Consider the following 20,523-nt stretch of genomic DNA (forward strand, 5'->3'; position numbering starts at 1 on the left):
GTTTAAATATTGATGAATAAGATAATTTGAAAATATGATTTAATGAATTTATGTGGATTTAAAGATGGTTTTTCATCTATCTATTAGAATTCAAATATATCCAGTTGTCAAAATTTCACCAATTTAACGATACAACGAGTGCTTCATGCTATACTGTTTCAACTATTTAACTATCAACCTCTAAGTTCCGGAAGTGAAACTTCATTTAATGTAGTTGAAATAACTAAATTTTGAGTTATTCGACTAAGTAACAGAGACTCAACATAATTCATAAGTGTCAAAATGTTTTTTTATTGTCTGCATATTCAAGAATTTGTGAATTTGTGACTATTTTAATGAAACCGCATTTGTTCAGGCCACAAAATAGTAATATATAGACATGGTCCTTATCATAAACACTTAATCATTTTGCATGAAAGCTTAATCATAACAAATATTTATTCATTAACTTTTTGTTTTGTACAAGGATGATGTTGATGCAATGGTTCTTTTGTACAAAGAATACAATAGTACAAAGAACCATTCCCTTTTCTGCCACAACATGGACCGAATGATGCCATAATATTCTATCATAAATCATGTTTTTCGACAAAACATTGATCTCTAAGTCTTTCTGTATCATTTCCCCTGTGATTTTTTTGGTCTCCCTCTTCCTCTACGAGAGGTAAAAAGAAGAAAATAGGGAAATGTTTTGCATTGCATTAACTTGCTACTCCTTATCTACTTGAATATCTTTGAATATTCTATCATAAGAAGAGTGTAGAGTCACAAGTGAGATACCATGTCTTAAACCAAAACCGTAAGGCTATGATTCCATTGGCCTTTTCCATTTCTTCACACTTGAATAAACCTCAACAATCTCGCCCTCTAATTATGAACATTAAGCAACAAAATGAGCCTCTTCTGAAATTAAACTCTGCCAACAGGGGAGAGTGGTAGAATAGGAGTATATTTCATTGGTGCTTTCTCTTGAAATCTTCTGTTGTTCTTGGAACAGGGTTCCTTAAGGATCTCTTCAAGCATGCAATTCATTTCAAAGGAACTTGGTAGTTTCTGGCAGCTTAAAACCACGACCGAAATGAAGAACGCCTGTAAATGACTGATTGTTGAATTAAACTCGATCGAGTAGAATCCATCCTTTAACGGTGACAAAGTGAAAAAAGGCGTGTCTCGCTGAGCTCCTTCCTGAAAGTATCGACGAGGATGATATATTACAAATGGAGTATCCACAATGGTCAATGGAAAATGATGATCTCTTTCCCAACACTATTTTTCAACATACTATAAACTATGATTGTGTACAAGCAAGATCTTAGGCAAAATGTAAAAAGCTATACCTGAACAAAAAGTTGAAAAGGGTCATGGTAAGGTTTCGAACTTTTTGGAATATTTGAACTATGCTTCTGGTTGGAGAGCACAAGCAGTTTGCACCCGATGTCCCAGCCTCCACAATCACACGATCCCCCGTTTTTCCATCGATAGATCAATGGTGAAGTTTCGCCTTTATTTGGCGAGCCATGTACAGCACCTGGAAGTATAACTGTAGTACTACCAGAGATCCAATTTACACATGACCTGCACACGCATCTTTCGTCTGACAAGCACTTTACGCATTCCTTCTTCAACAAACTCTTATCACCATGCAGCCCTTCATTAATTAAGTTTTCAAAAGAGGAATCAATGACAATAGCTGCGAGCTCCCTACTCTGGATGAACTTCGATTGTCCATGATCAGTCGGGCCAACTTCAACACCCGATAGGACGTACTCTCTAACCAGAGGCTGTATCTTGGAGTTCTGATTGATCGGCTCATTGATTTTAGAGCAAGAAAACTTCATCTGAGCAACAATACTGTAGGCATAGCCGTAACTTTTTTCTTTGCTTCCATGACTCATCCATCCACCACTTTTCTTCTTAGTTTCATTTACGAGGTAAAATGTAAAGCAGCAGCCTAAATCATCGTTCTCCAGTGATGCTAAACTCTTAGTAGTAGCAGCATAAATCTTCCTTTCATTGTTGAGCACAAATTTAAACAAAGGAAGCCCATTTTTTATTGTAAGTTGCAAGAGGCCATGAACTGATGATCCCTTGCTCTTTTCAGCTTTCGGTGATTCATTGACATCGATTGTTTTGTAGTTGATTGAATTCTTGCTTCCCCGACATGTCTGGCTGCTTTTAGTTGAATGCTGTATGTCTGATGATAGCTTATGCTTAAATATCGGGTCTAACAATCTCCGCACGGGGCTAAATCTGGCTCTGTTATGACTATATGCCTCTTTGCTTGGATTATCCCATTGAACAGAAGGTCGAGGCGTCACTGGACCGGAATTTGCACCGAAATATGTGGAGTTAAATTTTGGAAGAGCAGATCCCTCCTTAAAACTGAAACTTCTTCCAATAAGACTTAAGCTGAAGCTCAACCGACGATTGTGGGATGGATTCATCATGCCTCTCTGAGCTGTCAGCTCAGCGGTTTCTTTGTCCAGTGATTCCTTTAAATTACTGAAAACACACTCATGCCGCAACTTAGTGTCTAATGACATGTCCTTATCAAAGCGAGGACCTGCAGATTTCAGACTAGACATCTTATTTTCAGTACTAAGTCTCTGTTGTATTGTTTCTGAAGTAAGTCCAGCTAGAGAAGGCAGTGCACTCGAATTTGGGATTTTAGAGCATACATCTTCGGTGCAATTCTCCTCGGGGAATGAAACATATGATGAACTACTTTGGCTTGATTCTGAAAAAAATTCATCTGATGATGTTCTTAATTCAGAGAGCCGAAAATCCTCTGAAGAACTTGACTGCACAATTTCTTGGGGACAAAGCTGCACAATATTACTTTGCTTGTCATGGCTATGTTTATCACCAATGTTAAAGTCCGGCTCCTTTTTCCTGTTTTCACTGCTGCTGGAACTCATTTCCTTAGAACTAACCCCTTTGTGTTTGGGTTCTACTGATGGCTGTCCCATATCACAGCTAGACTTACGATTTCTCGATTTTACCTTGTGATTATACCCTTGCAAACCCTCCATGCTATGCTTAGTTCCACCATCCTTGACATTTGCATTTTCATTAGCAACATGTGAAACCCCATGGTGCTGCAAGTTCGATGCAAATTTTCTGACACGTGAAGTTCTTTTACGATAGTCATTCTTCCTCTCCTTTTCAAGAGATATATCTGAGTGAGATTTTCCAATGGACTTAAATGCCAACACTGTCATTATCGGCTCATCTCCAATGTTCTTAGTTTCACATTTAGAAGACTCAAATTGTTTGACACTAGGACTGGGATGTTTAGTTCTCTCATGAAGGTATTCCCTATAAGATGGCCTGATACTTGAAGAAAGCAACGCTTTATTGTTATCAAGTTTTTCCTTGCCGCGAACACTAGTTGGTGATTTGGTGGCTGTTCTTGATGATGATTCACTGCTACTGAATGATGTGAAGTTTCTAAATGGTACTGGGATATGCTTGTGCTTCCACTGTTCAAGTCGTGACCAATCTAGCACCCCCACATTGAAAGCGTTCTCTTGAAAATTCTCTCGTCTTTCAGTACGCAGGAGATAACCTGGCAAATTAGACATGTGCTTGACAAGCTCATCACTTCCGGTTGCACTTTTCTTCACACCCTCCCGGTTCTGAATCTTACCTTCTACAACCTGCTTTCCTTTTTGTTTGAGATCACTGTATTGTGGACCAACACCATTCTTCGATTTGAACTTGTCATTTGGAATTGAATTCGATTGAGGCAATACAGGACATTCTTTAGCTGCTGTCTTTGAGCTGACCTTCCCGAGCTCCAAACCAAATCCCATGCCCTCAGCAGGTTTCAGCAACTCATTGCTTGGCTTTTCGTTGAATGGCATGGCAAAATATATACTCAAACTTATGTGTAAGGAACTGATTCCTTTCGAAGTGTGTAACTGTCCCTCCCAGGAATCGAACCCTTAACCTTTTGGTCTACCTAAGGATCTAACGAGACCATACACCACTAGACCAACACCTCGTTGTTACTTCATGACATGAAATATTAAACATTCAAGGGGATAATTTAGTACTTTCATTATGGCACCAAACACAAACAACAATATTGATTATGAAAACATTGAAACATGATTTTGACATTGTCCCAATTAAGTGAACAAAACAAAGACAACATTGGAGTTAATTCCACTAACAACTGCTAGCAAAAAATAAGAGCTTTCTAAAAATTCATGGCAACTACTCATAATTACATAACAGAAACCCAAAAAAGAGAATCATATACATATGGTAACACTATGCAAAACTATGAGCTGGTTTAAGAAAGAGAATAAAATATCGTCGGCTATAAGGAGATAAGTTATATCCTTCAGACACTAAAATCATAACATCTGTTCTATTTAATCATTTTCTATAAAAATATCAACAGAAAGAACAAAACAATGGTATTCTAATACCCACCCCACATTCAATAATCTATACAATACTCAAATTTATAATTAAAAATTAGAAATATAAAATAAAAACAAAAAGGTACCCTATTCATAGAAAATCAAGAAGAAAAAAACCCATATTCCTTACCAAATAGAGAGATAAAAACATCAATAAATTCACTTCTTTTGAACCCAAGATTCGATTTTTACTTAATTTTGTCCACACTTATAGCCTGAAATAGAAATAAAAAGGAGTTGAAGTAAGATTCTTACCAAAAAAAGAAGAAGAAAATGTGGGAATGGTGGCAATAACTCATCAATCTTTATTTGTTCTAAGTTAAACTGAGAAAAAAGAAAAAAAAGATAGGAAGTGAAGAGAGAATGTGTGAGAGTGAGAGCGTTTAGTTTTCAAGAAATCGGTGGGTCCCATTAGTAAGACTTAGTATTCGGTTTTTGCGGATCCCAACATTGTCTCATGATTCTGACCAGTGACCTCAGCTACGGGCATGCATTTATAATTGTATAATTAATCAACCAATCATATCTGATTTGTGGGACAACAAATGTGTACCCTCTTCGTCATCTTCATCCAATAAAATGAGTGAAATTAACTAAATCGCCCCAAATTATATACATACATTACATCGACTAATTAACTATGTTGGAAAGATAAGTGTATTTAAACAAAAAAAAATAATGACAAATGTAATTAAGTCAAGAAAATATAGTATATCATGGAATAATATAGGAGTTGATCTCTCTTCATTATTATTTTTTGTTCCAACTCTAAGTGCAGAAGTCAGATTCAGGACATTATTTAAAGACTTCTAAATACTTCATTAAAGATAGTTACACATTGTGAATATGAGTAGCTAAGCAACATTTAATTAGGGTAAATGTAGTATAATCTCAATATAAACATCTCTAATTCAATATTAATCCAAGACAAAGTTCATTTCAATTTGAGTATTGTTTTACTTAATACTTGCATATAGTTTGATCAAAATTTAGAATATTTGCTTAAGTATGTTTGCATTGTTCTGAATTTATTTTATTCAACAAATATTGTATTTGTTAAACATAGACTTGTAAGATTTATCATTGCATGTATGTCACGTTTTTTTGTATCTAGACATAGAACTAATATTGTGATTTTATAACTCTCAAACTGAATAATATAATTTACTAGAACTAGAGATGTACTTGAAAGCACATATAACTGGATTTTATCTTTGTATAAGTTACTAAACATAGATCTACTTATGATAAAGTGCTAGTATAGACCAAGACATTGGCGGCTAGCACGATTGAGGTGTTGCATATTTTACGCATCTTACAACATCTTACATGCATGAATCACTATACATAAGGGTATGACTGACAATGAACTGAACCAACTCGATATTTGTTCGAAACTCGATTTGTTATTTAGCTCGAGAAACTTAGTTCATGAACCAAATGAATCAAATTTGAGCTAGAAATTAAGCTCATTAAATAAATGAGCCAAACTTAAGTTGGATACAGTTCGACTTGTTAGATTCATGAACTGGCTCGATATATATATATATATATATATACTAATTTGTATGTTTATTATGATTCATGCCTTATTTTTTTATAGTTATTGTTATTATATATATAACTCGTATCGAACTCGAGTCGAGTTTCAAGCTAAACCAATTTTTATCGAGTTGAACCGAACTCTAGTTCGATTTGGTTCAGCTTGTTTCCAACCCTACATAGAGGTAAAATGTTGTAAGTCATATTTCTTATTCTTATGTATCAAAGTTGTTAGACATTGGACTTTCTTGCATAAGTGATTAACTCACAAAGACATTAGCAGTTAGTCATATTGAGGTGTTTATATGAATTGATTGTTCTAAATGGTATGAAACAAAGAATCAGAGTGTAAGCAAAGAGTGAGTGCGAACGTCAACCCCAACTATATTTATCATTATAAAAAGTATATTTGAAGTATTTGTGTCACACTATAAACAACTCAAATTATTGAGCTGAGAATAGTAATAGTTGAAAAACTATAGTTTAAGCAATTCTATACTGAGACAATAAAATATTTTCAATACTTGTTTGTGAACAAATGTAGTTTTATACATCTATTTGTTGTAAGCAATCACTATTTTTTTAAAGAAGAAAGGAAACAGTACAATTGTGTGATTTCAAATTTGGGTGGTAACCCTTTATTTATTATTACTAGCTATGTTTGTCATCCACATTCTTATTATTTGGATTTGTATATACAGTAATTAAATGTATAAACAATTGAAAGCAATAATTTATAGTTAAATATATTCGATCACACAAATTTTATCTATTTTAAAAACATAACTTTATCTTTTTCTTATATCAAAATCTTAACCAGGGTAACCTCTATATATCTGAATTTTACACTCAATTAAAAACTATATGGGAAGAAATAGAGATTTTCAGACCTATTAGAAGTTGTCCATGCCTTGAGAATTGCACGCATGGAATCATTCAAGATGTAAAACGATGTATGTAAGAGGATTATGTCATTCGATTTCTCAAAGGGTTAAATGAGCAATATGCTCATGTTCGATCTCAGATTATGCTCAATCAACCCCTACCCACCATCAGTAAAGCCTTCTCCATGCTTATTCAACAAAAAAGACAACAACAGAACCCCTTCCTAATAATCTTGAAACACAAGGCACTTTGCTATCCCTCGATACCAAACAAGATTTCCAAACCAGAGGAACCAACTCTGTCCCTAATGGAAATTTTAGAGCAAGAGGGGGTTTTAGCTATAATAGAGGAAGAGGTGGTAGATCAGGAACACGGATTCTAAATACCCAAAAAATTTCACCAGAAGTGTCATTAAAGAATGGAATCACTTACCAAATCTCATTGAAAAAGACTACCTTGTAGCGAAGAAATAACTCTATCACCGTCCAATTAACAAAAAATAAATTAATTTAGTGGGTAGCAATTAAACCGTTTTTATTTTTTTATAGAATAATCTCTACCCACATAACAAGCATGAAAATAATAACGATTTTGGAATATAACACATTATGTAACAAGTATTAAAAAAAGATTTAATATGTATAACACTGACAGTAAATCTTCCATCATTTGTTAACCACCATTAAAAAAAGGCATGTGATAAAAGATCAATTTTCTATAGTTTAGTATGTGTTTATCATTAAACACAACAATAATCAACTCAATCAGGTACTAATACATTGGTTGAACCAAATAAATCACTGATTGAAGCCAAAACCTGTTATATATGTATTATTACATTAAAAAAACTTGGCATAATGATTTGTGCCTATATAATGAGTTTGAATATGTAACAAATAAATGGTTGTTGCATTTCTTAAACAACAATAGGTCCTGCTACCTGAACTTTTGCAAAACTAAATTAATCTACTACAAGATTAAACATGATTTATAATAGAATATTATGGCGTTGTTCGATCCATGTAGACGATCACACCTAATGGAATAAAGGCTAGGTTATTGTTAAATCAACTACAAGATTAATAAACTGTGAACCTATCCGGTTCACACCGGTTTCTATTGGTTTGTGCCAGTTTACCAGTTCACTGACCGATTCAAGTTTGATAACACTGACTAAAGATAGCATAGAAAGGAAGGGTATCATTTTAATATTTTTTCATAAAAGTAACCAAACTATCCAAAATGAATGTAGCTTACTAATAAGAAAGAGACATAACTATCTTCTATCACAAATTTGTCAAGGCAATTAGGGACTGTGACAACTATAAATAGTAGTATAGTGACATATCAGACTTACAGCAGCAAGTAGCAATGTTTCATCGGAAACATAATCAAGAACGAAAACAGTGTACTTCAAAGAAACCCAACATTTCTGACCATTTACAATCTGTAGATAATCTTCAATAATTGGCAGCCTTCACTTGAAAATTCCATTCCCCCCCTAAAGGACATTGACTTTGACCGAAAAGGGCAACACCTAATAGGAAAGATTTATCAGTTTTATCATCAGCATCAACATTACAACGAACAATGTTGCGATTTAAAAAAAAAACAAGTATCCAAGTGACACAATGTAACAGAAATGTACTAAAAAACAATGCCATCATCATCATCAAATCTATAGTAGTGAATCAGAGTTAGTAGTGTAGAGTGGTCAACCTTCAAAAACGGTATATCAGTACATTTGCAGAGCAGTGGCTACAGAGTATAGCACTATAGCAGATACAATGCAAATAGTTTTTTGATACACCCATATAAATACTCAAAATCTGAGACATATTCATCATTATTGCTCAAAGGTTATAGCATAGAATAATGAAATATTCAAAGATTCCAGGAATTTTGGAGTAGAATAATGAAATATTAGGTTACAGAGGATGGGCACCACCTCATACTGAAAGGGGAAATTGTGTCGGGCTAGTGGGCTACACATGTTTTCATACTTATGAATTGATTTACAATTACTTTAAGAGTATTATAAGCTAACATATCAATCTCTAGCCTAATAAGCAGGAACTACTTCTTGTAATCTAATCAAGATAAATATAGTTACTATAGATTTTTTACATAAATATTGATAGTCTAACAGAAGTAAACCCAACTACCCAGGAAACAGATAGTGATAGTTGTTTTCATTTCTTGTTGAACAGAAAGATTCAACAGAGGGTGTGGCCGTTGGAAAAGGGTCAGGATGTGTCCAGAAAAATGGTGAGCTTCCCAGAATAAGTGTATCCCTCCCTATTCCTCGTTCTCTATAGTGAAACTAGAACAGAAACAAAAAATCGAAACGATACACCAAAACTTCAAGGGTCTGCAAGCCGTCTCCCTGTAAAATTTAACCCTACTCATCCCAACTGAATTCCCCTTCTCACCTATATATCATTGCAAATGCCCTATTCCTCGTTCTCCGTAGTGAAACTAGAACAAAAACAAAATGGAAACGATACACCAAAACTTTGAGGGGCTGCAAGCCTCTCTGCCCAAGAGCCCCAAAAACCATAACTTATGCCTCCCTTTTATTCTCCCTTTACATTTATCCCCACTCACCCCAACTGAATTTCCCTTTCACCTATTTACCACTGCCAGTGCCAGAGGCAGTCTGTTATGCCGCGGATCACTAGCTTGAATACTGTGATCCATAGCTGCATCCCTTTCTACTACCCCACTGCAGCTACAACCAATGCTTTAACTCATTGAGCACTAATACTAAACCGAAGGTTTAACCCTCTAGTTCAGGCCACCTACATTGATCAATGCTACCGGGGTCTACAACAGATTGAAGTTTTTAAAACAGTTTTCCCGAACATTTTCTTAGGTCTTCCTTTAACATGGAGCATCTCTTACATTGCTGTGCCAACTTATGAGGCTACTCTTACATCTTAATACCTATAAGCTATATATGTCTCTCAGTCACTTTCAAAAAGGAGTTGTACTATACATATTTTGTAAATTGTACATTAACCACATTTAAGAACTTGATCATGCGTAAGTTGTAAAGGCAGAGAGCACTCACATTAAGAAAATTTATGGCAGCTACAGCTCACTATAGTTGCGCCACACTGCACGAAATTCTTCACGGAATGTGTTCAATCGTGCTTTCAAGTTAGGTGTTCTAAAGCTTGCATGCAGGATGGTAGCTGAATGGAGCAAGAGAGTATCCAACTTAAAAGAAAACAACAATGCTAAAAAATATTAAATAGTAAAACTTATCAGTATGTGATGTACCTAGAAGACCAATAGCAAGTGCCCACAAAACAGTTAGGAGACCAGCAGAAACAAACCAAAGGAAGAAACTTGCTGCAAAAGAATTTGTAGACAAGTTAGTAATAATGACATAAGAAGTATAAGTGCAAGGTTGTCTGAACTTTCCTGGGCGGCAGCCCAGCGCACGTGGCTCCCACTTAATAGGGTATGGGGAGGGTAGATGTACACAACCTTACCCCCACAAGCCGAGAGACTAGTTCCAGGATTTGAACTTGTGACCTCATGGTCACTAAGCAACAACCTTACCATTGCACCAAGCTCACCCTCCTGTCCGAACTTCCTGACTACTATTAATAAAAGAAAGATGGTTCCTAATCCATAGGCTTCAATTACCAGAAGAAGACATCAATACAAACACCCAACGAGGCTGACCACATATATAAATTGCTCTCTTAGATGATGGACGTCCTCGAATAACAGGCCTGGAAATTGAATACTTATTAACAATACAACAAAAACTGAACTCTTACAAAGTTAACAACCAAACATACTCACGTGAGAGGAGGTCTCATCTTTGCAGCTAAATGTGGTGAGAATCGCCTAACTGTTCGCGACACCTTTTCACTAAAGGTGCCTGCAAAGCTGCAAAAATTATACGAATTAAGCAATATCATAAAGTTGAAGCAAAAAGTTAAATTGCTTAATTGAGCAATTAGGCCAAACATGAAAAGTTAAATTGCTTTTCTTAATTATAGATTAACACATGCTTCAGCTAGTTATATATTATAACTAAACAACCTTTTTATGGTGAACACTTCCACCTAATTTCAACAAGATTATGTAGTCAAGCATAACCGTAGTGTAGAAACACATTACTTGTCAAAATAACCAGATTGGCAAGTTCTTTGTGTGGATAATTGCCATGTTTTCATTTAACAAACAATTCTCTACCGTGATACAATCACACAATTTACTTATTTGTGCAAGGCAATATGGCCAACATCCAAGTCAAAAGAATTGTAATAAAAAGCCGAGTAAATAATCAATCCAATCCTCCAAAGATGAGAGTATCACTAGTTTGATCCTGAAAATTTTGTGTCACCAAATAAGTCCCTAAAAGTTTTAAAATGTCACTATAGTAGTCGTTCTAGGACTTATTGGTGACACAAATCTTTCCAGGACCCACCTCATGACGCTCTCATCTTTGGACAACTGAATTGATATTTACTCTAAAAAATGCAGCCATAAATACTATCTACCTCTACCTCCCTCTCTCTCTCTATATATATACACACACACACACAAGGAGGGATGGTTTACAGCAGTGTTAAATTACACTGCTTACACTCGACCACAATCAATTATTTAAAAATTAAGATCAAACCATAGATGTCATAAAATCATAACTCTGCCAGTTTAACTGATTCACTGCCACCTCTCCCACAAGGCCCCCTTCATGTTAAAGTGCTATAGTCAAACCATTGAAGTTCTCTTATTTTCTTTTATAACCATGATAAAAACACAGTAACACATGATTTTACATTGCCATAAATCAACAGTTAAAGTCCCTCTTTTCACACTAGACTGGTAGGGAACCAGAGTCTAAACATATAAATTACCATTACACGAGTCATGGGAAAAGCCAATGATGCTACTGCTTGAGTTGAACATGAAGTAAAGTAGCTAATCTGAAATCCTAAACTCCAAATCTGATAAAATGTCTTTAAACATCAATTAAGCTTTTATCTAACAGATATTTTTATATTCCATGCTAAGCATATTTGCTTCTCTGCAAATCTCAAGATTTAAAAAATTACAAAGTTGATGTACTTCCCAAATTATTTAAGGCCAAAACAGCAAGGTGGCCATAATCTATATATCTATTTTATCACTTCTTTACACAAATCATGCACCAACGCAACTACATCTGAAAATAGAAGGAAAACAACCAAATCTTCTAACTTTATGATCATATGTATGGGGCTAGGCCTTGTAGTTAATTAAAATCAAGGGGACATGTCAACTAGAAAATCACCATATGCAGCTTTTCCCAGGTTACTTAAAAAGCATGTCTTTGCTTAAAGTTATCTTATGAAAACCAGAGTTTCCTACCAAAGGAAGCACAAGATTTCCTTTGCACAGCTACCCCCAAAAAATATGGCATCCATGTCACATAATAAAAAAGTTATGACTGAACATGTTAAACTGCTACTTTGTTGTTAGGGCTTTTATTAACTATGATGCGAAACAAAAATAACACTGAATCATGAAAAAACTATGGTTACAATAAATAGCAATAATATCCTAACTGATACAAAACTGGTCCACTCAAGTAGTAAAGCACTATTAGAATATGCTGTATGTGAACTGAAGTCATGTTAATTCCCACCGATAATGTGATGTAATAGAATACACACACACACACACAAATATATATATATATATATATATATATATATATATAAGTTGATTACCTGTCGTTTAGAAAAGCAATGCTAAGTGCAGTAAGAAAGGCAGCGACTATAGCAAGCGGCCGCCGAAGGAAACCCAATACTACAAGTCAAAACGTGAATGTTGAGACAGGAAGGCATATATCAATGGGAAAAATGAATAAATGATATTAACTATGTTCACTTACTGAGAACAGAAACAATCAAAATGAAGTAGTTGGTCCGATAGCTGCAAATAAAAACATTACTTATTAAATAAAAACATCAAATTAGATATTCAAAACATATATTGTTCTGTTTTGTAGCGATGGTTGAAAAGACAAACTAACCATGCCATTCCCCAAATCTATTTATAGTAAATAATATTATTATCCATGTTTGGGTGTGGATAGCTAGCTAACAGAGACGATTTCTTTTTTCTTGCCCATGACCAATGTATCCCATACCTTACTACCAGTTTAACCTATAGGCTTAGGATAGTGGTTAGGTGAGGTCTAGTGATTCTTAAAATGGTCACCTTAGGAAGAGTTTTATCTAACCACAACCCCAATCCAGAATTGCATGAGCAGTTACTTGCACACGGAAACTGATTTAATTTGCGATTATTTTATCTTAGAGTAGCAAGGTTTATGCCTTGAATGTGAGCCTCAACACAGAGGTAAGTTGCTTTCCTGTGAGTAGGTCAATGGTTCAAATCTTAGAAAAAACCTCCCCGCATCATGGAATAAGATTGCGTACATGTACCATCCCCAAATTCAACAGGTAGGGGCCTCACGGGCTGGCTGCCCTTGTTTAGTAGTAGTTTAAGTACTCACATGGAATTCTCATAAATAAACCATGAAAAAGCGGAAAACTTTCTTTTTAGTGTGTATTAGAATGACTAGACCTAACTCAACCCAAAAGCTAGATCATAAGGTGAGGGTTGTCTAAGTCCTATAAGCATTAGCTCAGTCATATTCACACCCGACGTGAGACTTATCTTACCAGTATGCACACTAAGGGTCTGTTTGCGAAGCCTTTCTTTTCTTTTCATTCCCCTCCAAAACTCAACTCACAAACGGACCTAAGTCCCTAACAACATTCATGCAAATACATAGCTAGTGAGCTGTCATCAAGACAGCTATGACAGTTACAACCGTCATTTCCCTCTATTCCGTTTTCAGTTTCCAATTGTACAGAGGTACTATAAATGGCCTCTTCCCCAATACTGTTATAGATTCATTCAGTTGCAATCTCTAAACAAACTCAACTCCGTTCTTTCTTCTTCAATCACACAACTTAGTGTTCCTTTCTTCCATAGGAATCCCTGTTACGTGTACTACAATCATTCAAATTCTTAAGTAATTCCTAAATCCCTTCTTCTTTCTATTAAGCCCATAACAAAAGAAACTAAAATTACACGTTTACCATTTTCCATAGATTCCTAACAAACTAAAAAACTAAAACTGATTAAAAAAAATCGCGTGTACCAATTTGATCCCGGAAAAAAAAAATCCTAAATATCACTCATATATCGAGAACATTTTGAGATTTTCAATTTTTCAGCGACCAAATTGGTAAACGCAAATATTCACCGATACCGAAATAGGTCTTTACTCTAAAAAAAGAGAAGAAATCGTACTAGTAGAGATTGCATTTGAGGCGGCTATTCCATTTGTTGGAGGATCGAGGGAAGGTGAATTTGGAGAAGAATTCGGAGAGAGGACGTGGCGGCGATGACCAATCGACTTCACGGAGGGCGTCGAGGAGATCCTCCGCCGTGACATTTCCCCAATCCATTTCTAGGGTTTTGATGGATTTGAAAATCGATTTGTTTGAAGAACGAAGGAAAATTGAAAGAGTTTTTTGATTTGTTCAAATTTGAAGAAAGGGAAAGAAGAGAAATGAAAATGGATTCTTGATCTCAAACCTTTTCATACAATATTAATGAACATAATGATTTTAATATTTAGAAACTTTTTTGTTTTTTTGTTTCCAGACTGGAATCCTATCCGAGGAGCCGGGAATATCTACATGCTAACTCTTCCAACTTCCAATGAGCATTTTTTTATCCACAAGATTCGAACCAAGTTCTTACTTAAGGGAATTCAAACATGTACCACTTGAACCAACTCCCATTGGTTTAATATTTATAAACTTGTCTAACAATGACGTATATTATATTTATTTAATTATTAATAAAAATATTTGTTTATGGCAATCAATGTGAAAGGTATATATTGTCCATTTGTTTTACTTTTTCTAAAAAGTTAAAAATAATTTGAAAATAAATGACAAATGATAGATTAACAGAATTTTTGCACATATATCTTTCACTAAAAAATTATTACTTCATTAGTGCATGAACTCTTATTATATGGCTAAATTGCATGTAAAGTATTCGACCAAAGCTTACTAATTAAATTGTTTATCCATAAAATGATATAAATTTGAATGGTTGACCATATTATAAATATCTATTCAATTTAAAGTTTGAAACTTGAATGTATCATTTTAGAAATTATGAAATTCTTTTACATGCAAACTATTTTTTACTGGTATGGTACAATATAATATAATCAGTTTTGATCAATATTTTTAAAATTTTAACATGTCTGGTATAATTGTCATATCGTATAGATATGTTGACTAATTCGAGGGATAGCAGATATGGTGAGAAAGGGATTAAATCTTAAAAAATGGAATCATTGTGAAAATCATCTTTCAAGCATGATTTTTCAAGATTTCAAAATTGTGATGCCCACATAAAAAGAATACCTTCTTGAATGAAATTTCCACCCAAATTAAATCATAGAATATTTCATGCAAAATCAAATCAATATAAGAGTATGAGAATTAAAATGTTACAAATGTAATAGATCAATGAGCAAATACTCATTTCGTTCCCTCATGTTTTTCGACCTTACCAGTTTGGTCCCTCAAAATATAAAATACCCAAAATTTGTCCCAAAAATTTCAAACGTGTAGTTATTTGTAGAATATTTTACAATAATTGATATGGACTAATTTGACCATAAAAATAACAATTTTGACTTACATTTGAAAAAAATTATGGCCATTTTGGGTTTTTTACTTTTTGAGAGACTAAATTAATAAGATCGAAAAACATAAATCATCGTGCACTCTAAATAAATTATAAACTTTATCCAAGAAAAGTATCAAAAGAGAGGCATGTGCAAATAACAACACCATCATCAAGACATGGTTATGTTGTGGAATCAAAATTTGAATAAGATTAAACACCATCAGTACAGAAGTTAATAACTAAACATAGAATTCACAGCCTCCTTCCGAGTCTTCGATCCAATCAGTAAACTTTAATGTGAAAGCATTTGTAAAATCGATAGACGAAAACACCGAAAGTTATAAATCCTTGACCTAAATCTTCAAAGCAGCTTTCGCCATGGCTAAGGCACCGTCAAAATTTTGGTTTCCTCCGATAAATCCACTCATATGCACGAAAACACAACCAGGAATGCCAGCCTCCTTCGAGAGTTCATCATCCCTAAGACCGCGCCATTGTGCGGGTAGAGCCTTTCGGCTCTCAAACCTATCAGGAGATACTGAAACTGCCTGCACTCGCCATTGCTTGCTTCTCTCGTCCTGTAAAGGGTATTGAAAAATAGACTGATATGTTAAAGGAACCGAAATCGAAGATATACTAACCTTAACAATAACAACCTTCATGAGGATGTTAACATTTTCACTCAATAGAACTCTAAAATAGTGATGGTGATATAGACTCTATAACAATTAATATTCCAACATAATTAACGAAATTGGGTTTTTAGTATGTCGAAAACTCTAGCCGGATATTTATTATTCATGAATATAATTATCAACATGCTACATGCAAAATCACTTAAGCAATTCACGTAATTCATATAATCACTTTTGTATATTCTCACTTTTCCTATTTAAAACCCTTCCATTAAAAAAAAATCGGATACATACCTGATAGAGAACATATTTGATGGGAGGGTCGATTTTCAGCTCCCCCTCAAGCTCGAATAAGTGAAGCTTCCACTGCAGAAAACAAGACCAAGTTAATATCTTCTCACAAAGTACTCGTGCTAATAGTACCAAGAAGCTAACATCCTAAGGAGAATAAAGAGATTGATAAAATTAGTATAAGAGAAAAACATGTTAAGGAAATATCCTATACAATTGAACAGGTTCAGAGATGCCATTCTAGACCTTATGCAACAGCGTCCACCATGTTGGAAAAAATGTCAACTTTACTCGGGAAGTAAGAAAATAGTGAGATCGGCATAGCTGTTAAACAACAGATAAGACCACTCTCCATCCAGAAAGTTGTTTTGCTACATGCTTACTACGTTATTACTAGTTGTGTTGTGAGGGTTCAAATCGCACATTGATAGATTAAACTTACATAACTCTGCATGAGAATAGAAGAGTCTAAGGCACTAATAATTACCAGCTAGTTTATAAGCTTATTTAATGAAGTGCTGAACAGATTAGGAAATTCCGTTTCCACCAATTGAATGTATTTGTAAATGTTTGCGTGCAAAGTTGCATGGCATACGAAATATTTCGGAGTTTTCATCAAAAGAAACATTAAAGGTGTTAGTCAATATACACTTTTAAGCTTCAAATGATGATTTCAGGATTAACTTATTCAATAAATGAGTTAAGAAATCTTGTTTCCGGGAATTTTATCTAATTTTAATTTTAGCATGAAATTTTGTATTATAAATGCTTTAGAATAATTCATCAACATGCAAGCTTCAAATCCTGATGTCTGAATATATGACAGTGGATTAGTGAAATTTACATAACTTGCATAATCAACTTCGAATTTTATAAAAACATTAGAGGAGGGAGACAAGAATTTCCAACTTACAGGACAGAATTTATTCAAAACTAGAACTTCTCCGCTAGGATCAACAGTGTGCCTAGCCAAAAGGGTCTCCTTTACAATTGACCTAGCAGGTAACCAAGAACCGACATGAAATCGAACACTCTGCAAAGGGAGAGGGTAGCTTGTTTAAACAACAATGCAAAAGGAAAAATAGGCAAGAAAATATTTAAATCCCTTTATCAATGTTACACTTCGAAAAGAAAAGGCATCAGGAGAGAAGACTAACATCGAGAAACTCGCTGCCAGCAAGGGCCATGGCACATTGAAAGGATTCATTTTCTTTTTCCGGTGACTGATCAAGATCTGTCCAATCTAAATTTAACCTTCCTACTCTCGAGGATAAATGTGTATTATTCACATATTTTGGAGACTGGTCTGTATCATACTGATTGATTCCGTTGTCTATAGCATCAATTGCCTGATAAAAACAAAAATCCACACATCATAAGGAAGAACAAATATCTCTTTTGCACAAGCCAATATTAATGAATCTCAAATAATGAGGGAATCATCCACACAATAAATGCACAATATCACCCAAACTACAAAAGAAACAAAAACTCGTCAAAAGCCCAAGTTCACAAAAACATTATGTCAGCACTCATAACTCAAACTTTACCAACAATAGCGTTGATGATGAAGAAAACAAACGTTATACGTCAAAATTATTTCTACAGGTCCCACTGTCTAACTTATACTCTAGAAGATGCCCACGATGACTAAAGAGAAGCAACCAGGCCAAGAGCCTAATATTAGTACTGTAGGCAAATGCACACATAAATGTTTCCACATATTGATTCACATATTTCAGTTAAGTAAAAAATAATGATTCATCATAAAACAATGCTGATGTTGATATCGTCTTGTGTTAAGAATTTGCGATACAAAATTCAATCCTTCTAGTTCGAGTAGTTCTTTGATACTCTTTCTTTCTCTATTCCCATCATACCTGTTAGAAACTAGATATGATAAAGACGGAAAATAGAAACTATACTTCGAAACACTCACTATCTTGATGCAATAAGAAATGAAAAAAAGTTTTATTCTCCTTAGCATCCACTATCCTTGTGAACCTCCCTTAAGACTCCTTAACTCGGATTTTACTCAATAAGAACATAATTAAAAAACAAAAAGAACGTACAAAGTATACAAAATCAGAAAGCACGGGAAGAGAATAAAATTCAAAATTCATTACCTCCATGAAACTTCTGTAAACAGCCAAAAATATGTGATGCACATCTGGGTGCTCTTCATTTACCCTAAGTTCATTGGCTATAATCTCCTTTCCAAAATGCTACAGAGAGAAAAAAGAAAAGTATACTATAATTATTAGGTACCATTCCAATTAGGTAGGTAATTTTACTACAATAGAGGAATTAGCTACCATTCCAATTAGGTAGGTGACATCGGCAAGAAGTGATAAAACCAAGACCAGAAGTGGTTGTAAAGATAAAAAAATTACCTTATAAACAAGACCAGCACTACTCAGTTTTGTGGAGAAACCATGCCCAAAAACCTCTCCAAATCCTTTCTGGTGATGATCATACCGATCACGGCTGGGGTCATACACTCCGCCAACATCAAGAACAGCATCAAGACCCTCCAACACCTACAGATCCATGATTTATTTTAAACCAAAACTCGAATAGATACTAAGAGATACAAACTTCAACTACATCAGCCAGTTGCTAAACAAATAGGGCAACAACCAAAAAGCAAATAAGTATCAAAACAACGCCCCAAACAAACCAACACCTCACCAGCCCACTCATAAGTGACAAGTTCTGGATAGAAAAATCCACTCCTGGGTCCAAATTTTCTCAAGAACTAAAAGCAAAAGTCGATGGTACTTTTTCGGTTACTTATTAGATTTCGGTATAGAACAACCTCTCAAACAAACTGATGTATTTCTCGCTCAAAAATGATTAAACTTGCTGAAAGAAAACTACATTTATGCAGCAACTAAAGAAACATCACCTTTGTCCACATTTTCTCAGCAATCAAACACGCACCATATACAAAACATTTAAGAGAAAATAAATATAAAAGTGATTTTTTGGGTCATTGACTAAATGTTGCATAGAAAAACTTGCTACCAAACATTACCTCACATGGCCACTCTCATATCATTAAAATTCAAGGAAAAACAAAAAAATAATATTGGCAACTCATAATGCATCACCCTATTTACATTTTCTCACCATGTAAACAAAAAAATCACACTTTTTCATCAACAAAGCAATAACAAAAACAAAAAAACATACTTTTCTCATCAATCAAACAAAAAAGAACACATTTTTCTCATCAATCAAACAAAAACAACAAAAAAGAACACATTTTTCTCATCAACCAAACAAAAACAACAAAAAAAAAACATATTTTTCTCATCAACAAAACAGAAAACAAAAAAATCCCAGCAACCAAAGAAGAAAACAAAAAAAATAGATTTTGATCTGAGGACACAATAGTATAAGAACCTGAGAATCACGGGTTCGAATGATTTCAGCGTTAGAGAATTTGTGAGTGAGTCGAATCATGAAGCAACCAAGAGCTTCATCGCAATGGAAACTTCCGTTGTGAGTACCCACGCGCTTAAAAGACGCGTGAACTGGAGAAGGAGAAGGAGAAGGAGAAGAAGAGTATGAAGTAGCCATGAAAGGAAGAATAGAGAGCTTTTGAAAATTGAAGAAATTGAAGAATAATGGCTTTGTTGCTTTGATACTTGCTGCTCCTAACATCAACATTATTACAACCTAAAACCCTTGACCTAGTTTTACCATTTTGCCAATTATTTTTCAAAGGTTTACTATTTATTATTATTGATTTAGGAGTCAATGACAATCGAAAATGAACAATGAATAAGATAATAATAATACAAAAAATTCTTACTTATATAGAGATATATATTTAGTGTATCATCATATTCGAAGACAAATGTATTTATGTTTTTTGTGCTATCACTAATAATTAAATTTTAGTTAAAATTAAATATTTAATGTGTTGTGAAGATTTAATTGGTTATTTCTATATACATATATCTCCACACAAGTCTCTGTTAATAATTAGT

At 34.4% G+C, this 20,523-nt stretch overlaps 3 protein-coding genes across 4 annotated transcripts; all 3 read right to left on the reverse strand.

Annotated features, from left to right (window-relative positions):
• On the reverse strand, positions 376–3,995 carry LOC109351373. The gene is made up of 2 exons (XM_019592867.1): positions 1,338–3,995; positions 376–1,185 (listed from the first exon to the last, which is right to left on the reverse strand). Exons 1-2 carry the CDS (start codon positions 3,864–3,866, stop codon positions 910–912), a joined length of 2,805 nt encoding a protein of 934 aa, XP_019448412.1. The 5' UTR covers positions 3,867–3,995; the 3' UTR covers positions 376–909.
• On the reverse strand, positions 8,048–14,480 carry LOC109351408 (PRA1 family protein A1-like). Of its 2 annotated transcripts, none has more exons than XM_019592918.1 (8): positions 14,196–14,480; positions 12,763–12,803; positions 12,599–12,677; positions 10,680–10,766; positions 10,518–10,606; positions 10,146–10,217; positions 9,934–10,057; positions 8,048–8,381 (listed from the first exon to the last, which is right to left on the reverse strand). In XM_019592918.1, exons 1-7 carry the CDS (start codon positions 14,351–14,353, stop codon positions 9,954–9,956), a joined length of 630 nt encoding a protein of 209 aa, XP_019448463.1. In that variant the 5' UTR covers positions 14,354–14,480; the 3' UTR covers positions 8,048–8,381; positions 9,934–9,953. The 2 variants fall into 2 exon arrangements, with proteins under 2 accessions (XP_019448463.1, XP_019448460.1); XM_019592915.1 differs by having other exon boundaries at positions 8,048–8,397.
• LOC109351393 (UPF0160 protein-like) lies at positions 15,704–20,245 on the reverse strand. Its single transcript, XM_019592890.1, has 7 exons — positions 19,934–20,245; positions 18,919–19,065; positions 18,652–18,750; positions 17,683–17,874; positions 17,439–17,558; positions 16,529–16,600; positions 15,704–16,177 (listed from the first exon to the last, which is right to left on the reverse strand). Exons 1-7 carry the CDS (start codon positions 20,198–20,200, stop codon positions 15,953–15,955), a joined length of 1,122 nt encoding a protein of 373 aa, XP_019448435.1. The 5' UTR covers positions 20,201–20,245; the 3' UTR covers positions 15,704–15,952.

This window comes from Lupinus angustifolius, chromosome LG01 (genome assembly GCF_001865875.1).
Source record: "Lupinus angustifolius cultivar Tanjil chromosome LG01, LupAngTanjil_v1.0, whole genome shotgun sequence".
Lineage (NCBI taxonomy): Eukaryota > Viridiplantae > Streptophyta > Magnoliopsida > Fabales > Fabaceae > Lupinus > Lupinus angustifolius.

Coding starts and splice junctions, on each gene's coding strand:
- LOC109351373 (XM_019592867.1), bottom strand. CDS start 3,866: ATGCCATTCAACGAAAAGCCAAGCAATGAGTTGCTGAAACCTGCTGAG. Junction 1,186..1,337: donor CTTTTCAACTTTTTGTTCAG/GTATAGCTTTTT, acceptor CGATACTTTCAG/GAAGGAGCTCAGCGAGACAC.
- LOC109351408 (XM_019592918.1), bottom strand. CDS start 14,353: ATGGATTGGGGAAATGTCACGGCGGAGGATCTCCTCGACGCCCTCCGT. Junction 12,804..14,195: donor CTCAAATGCAATCTCTACTA/GTACGATTTCTT, acceptor TTTTATTTGCAG/CTATCGGACCAACTACTTCA. Junction 10,058..10,145: donor ACTTGCTATTGGTCTTCTAG/GTACATCACATA, acceptor TGCTCCATTCAG/CTACCATCCTGCATGCAAGC.
- LOC109351393 (XM_019592890.1), bottom strand. CDS start 20,200: ATGTTGATGTTAGGAGCAGCAAGTATCAAAGCAACAAAGCCATTATTC. Junction 18,751..18,918: donor GTGCTGGTCTTGTTTATAAG/GTAATTTTTTTA, acceptor TTCTCTCTGTAG/CATTTTGGAAAGGAGATTAT. Junction 16,178..16,528: donor TCAAATATGTTCTCTATCAG/GTATGTATCCGA, acceptor TACCCTTTACAG/GACGAGAGAAGCAAGCAATG.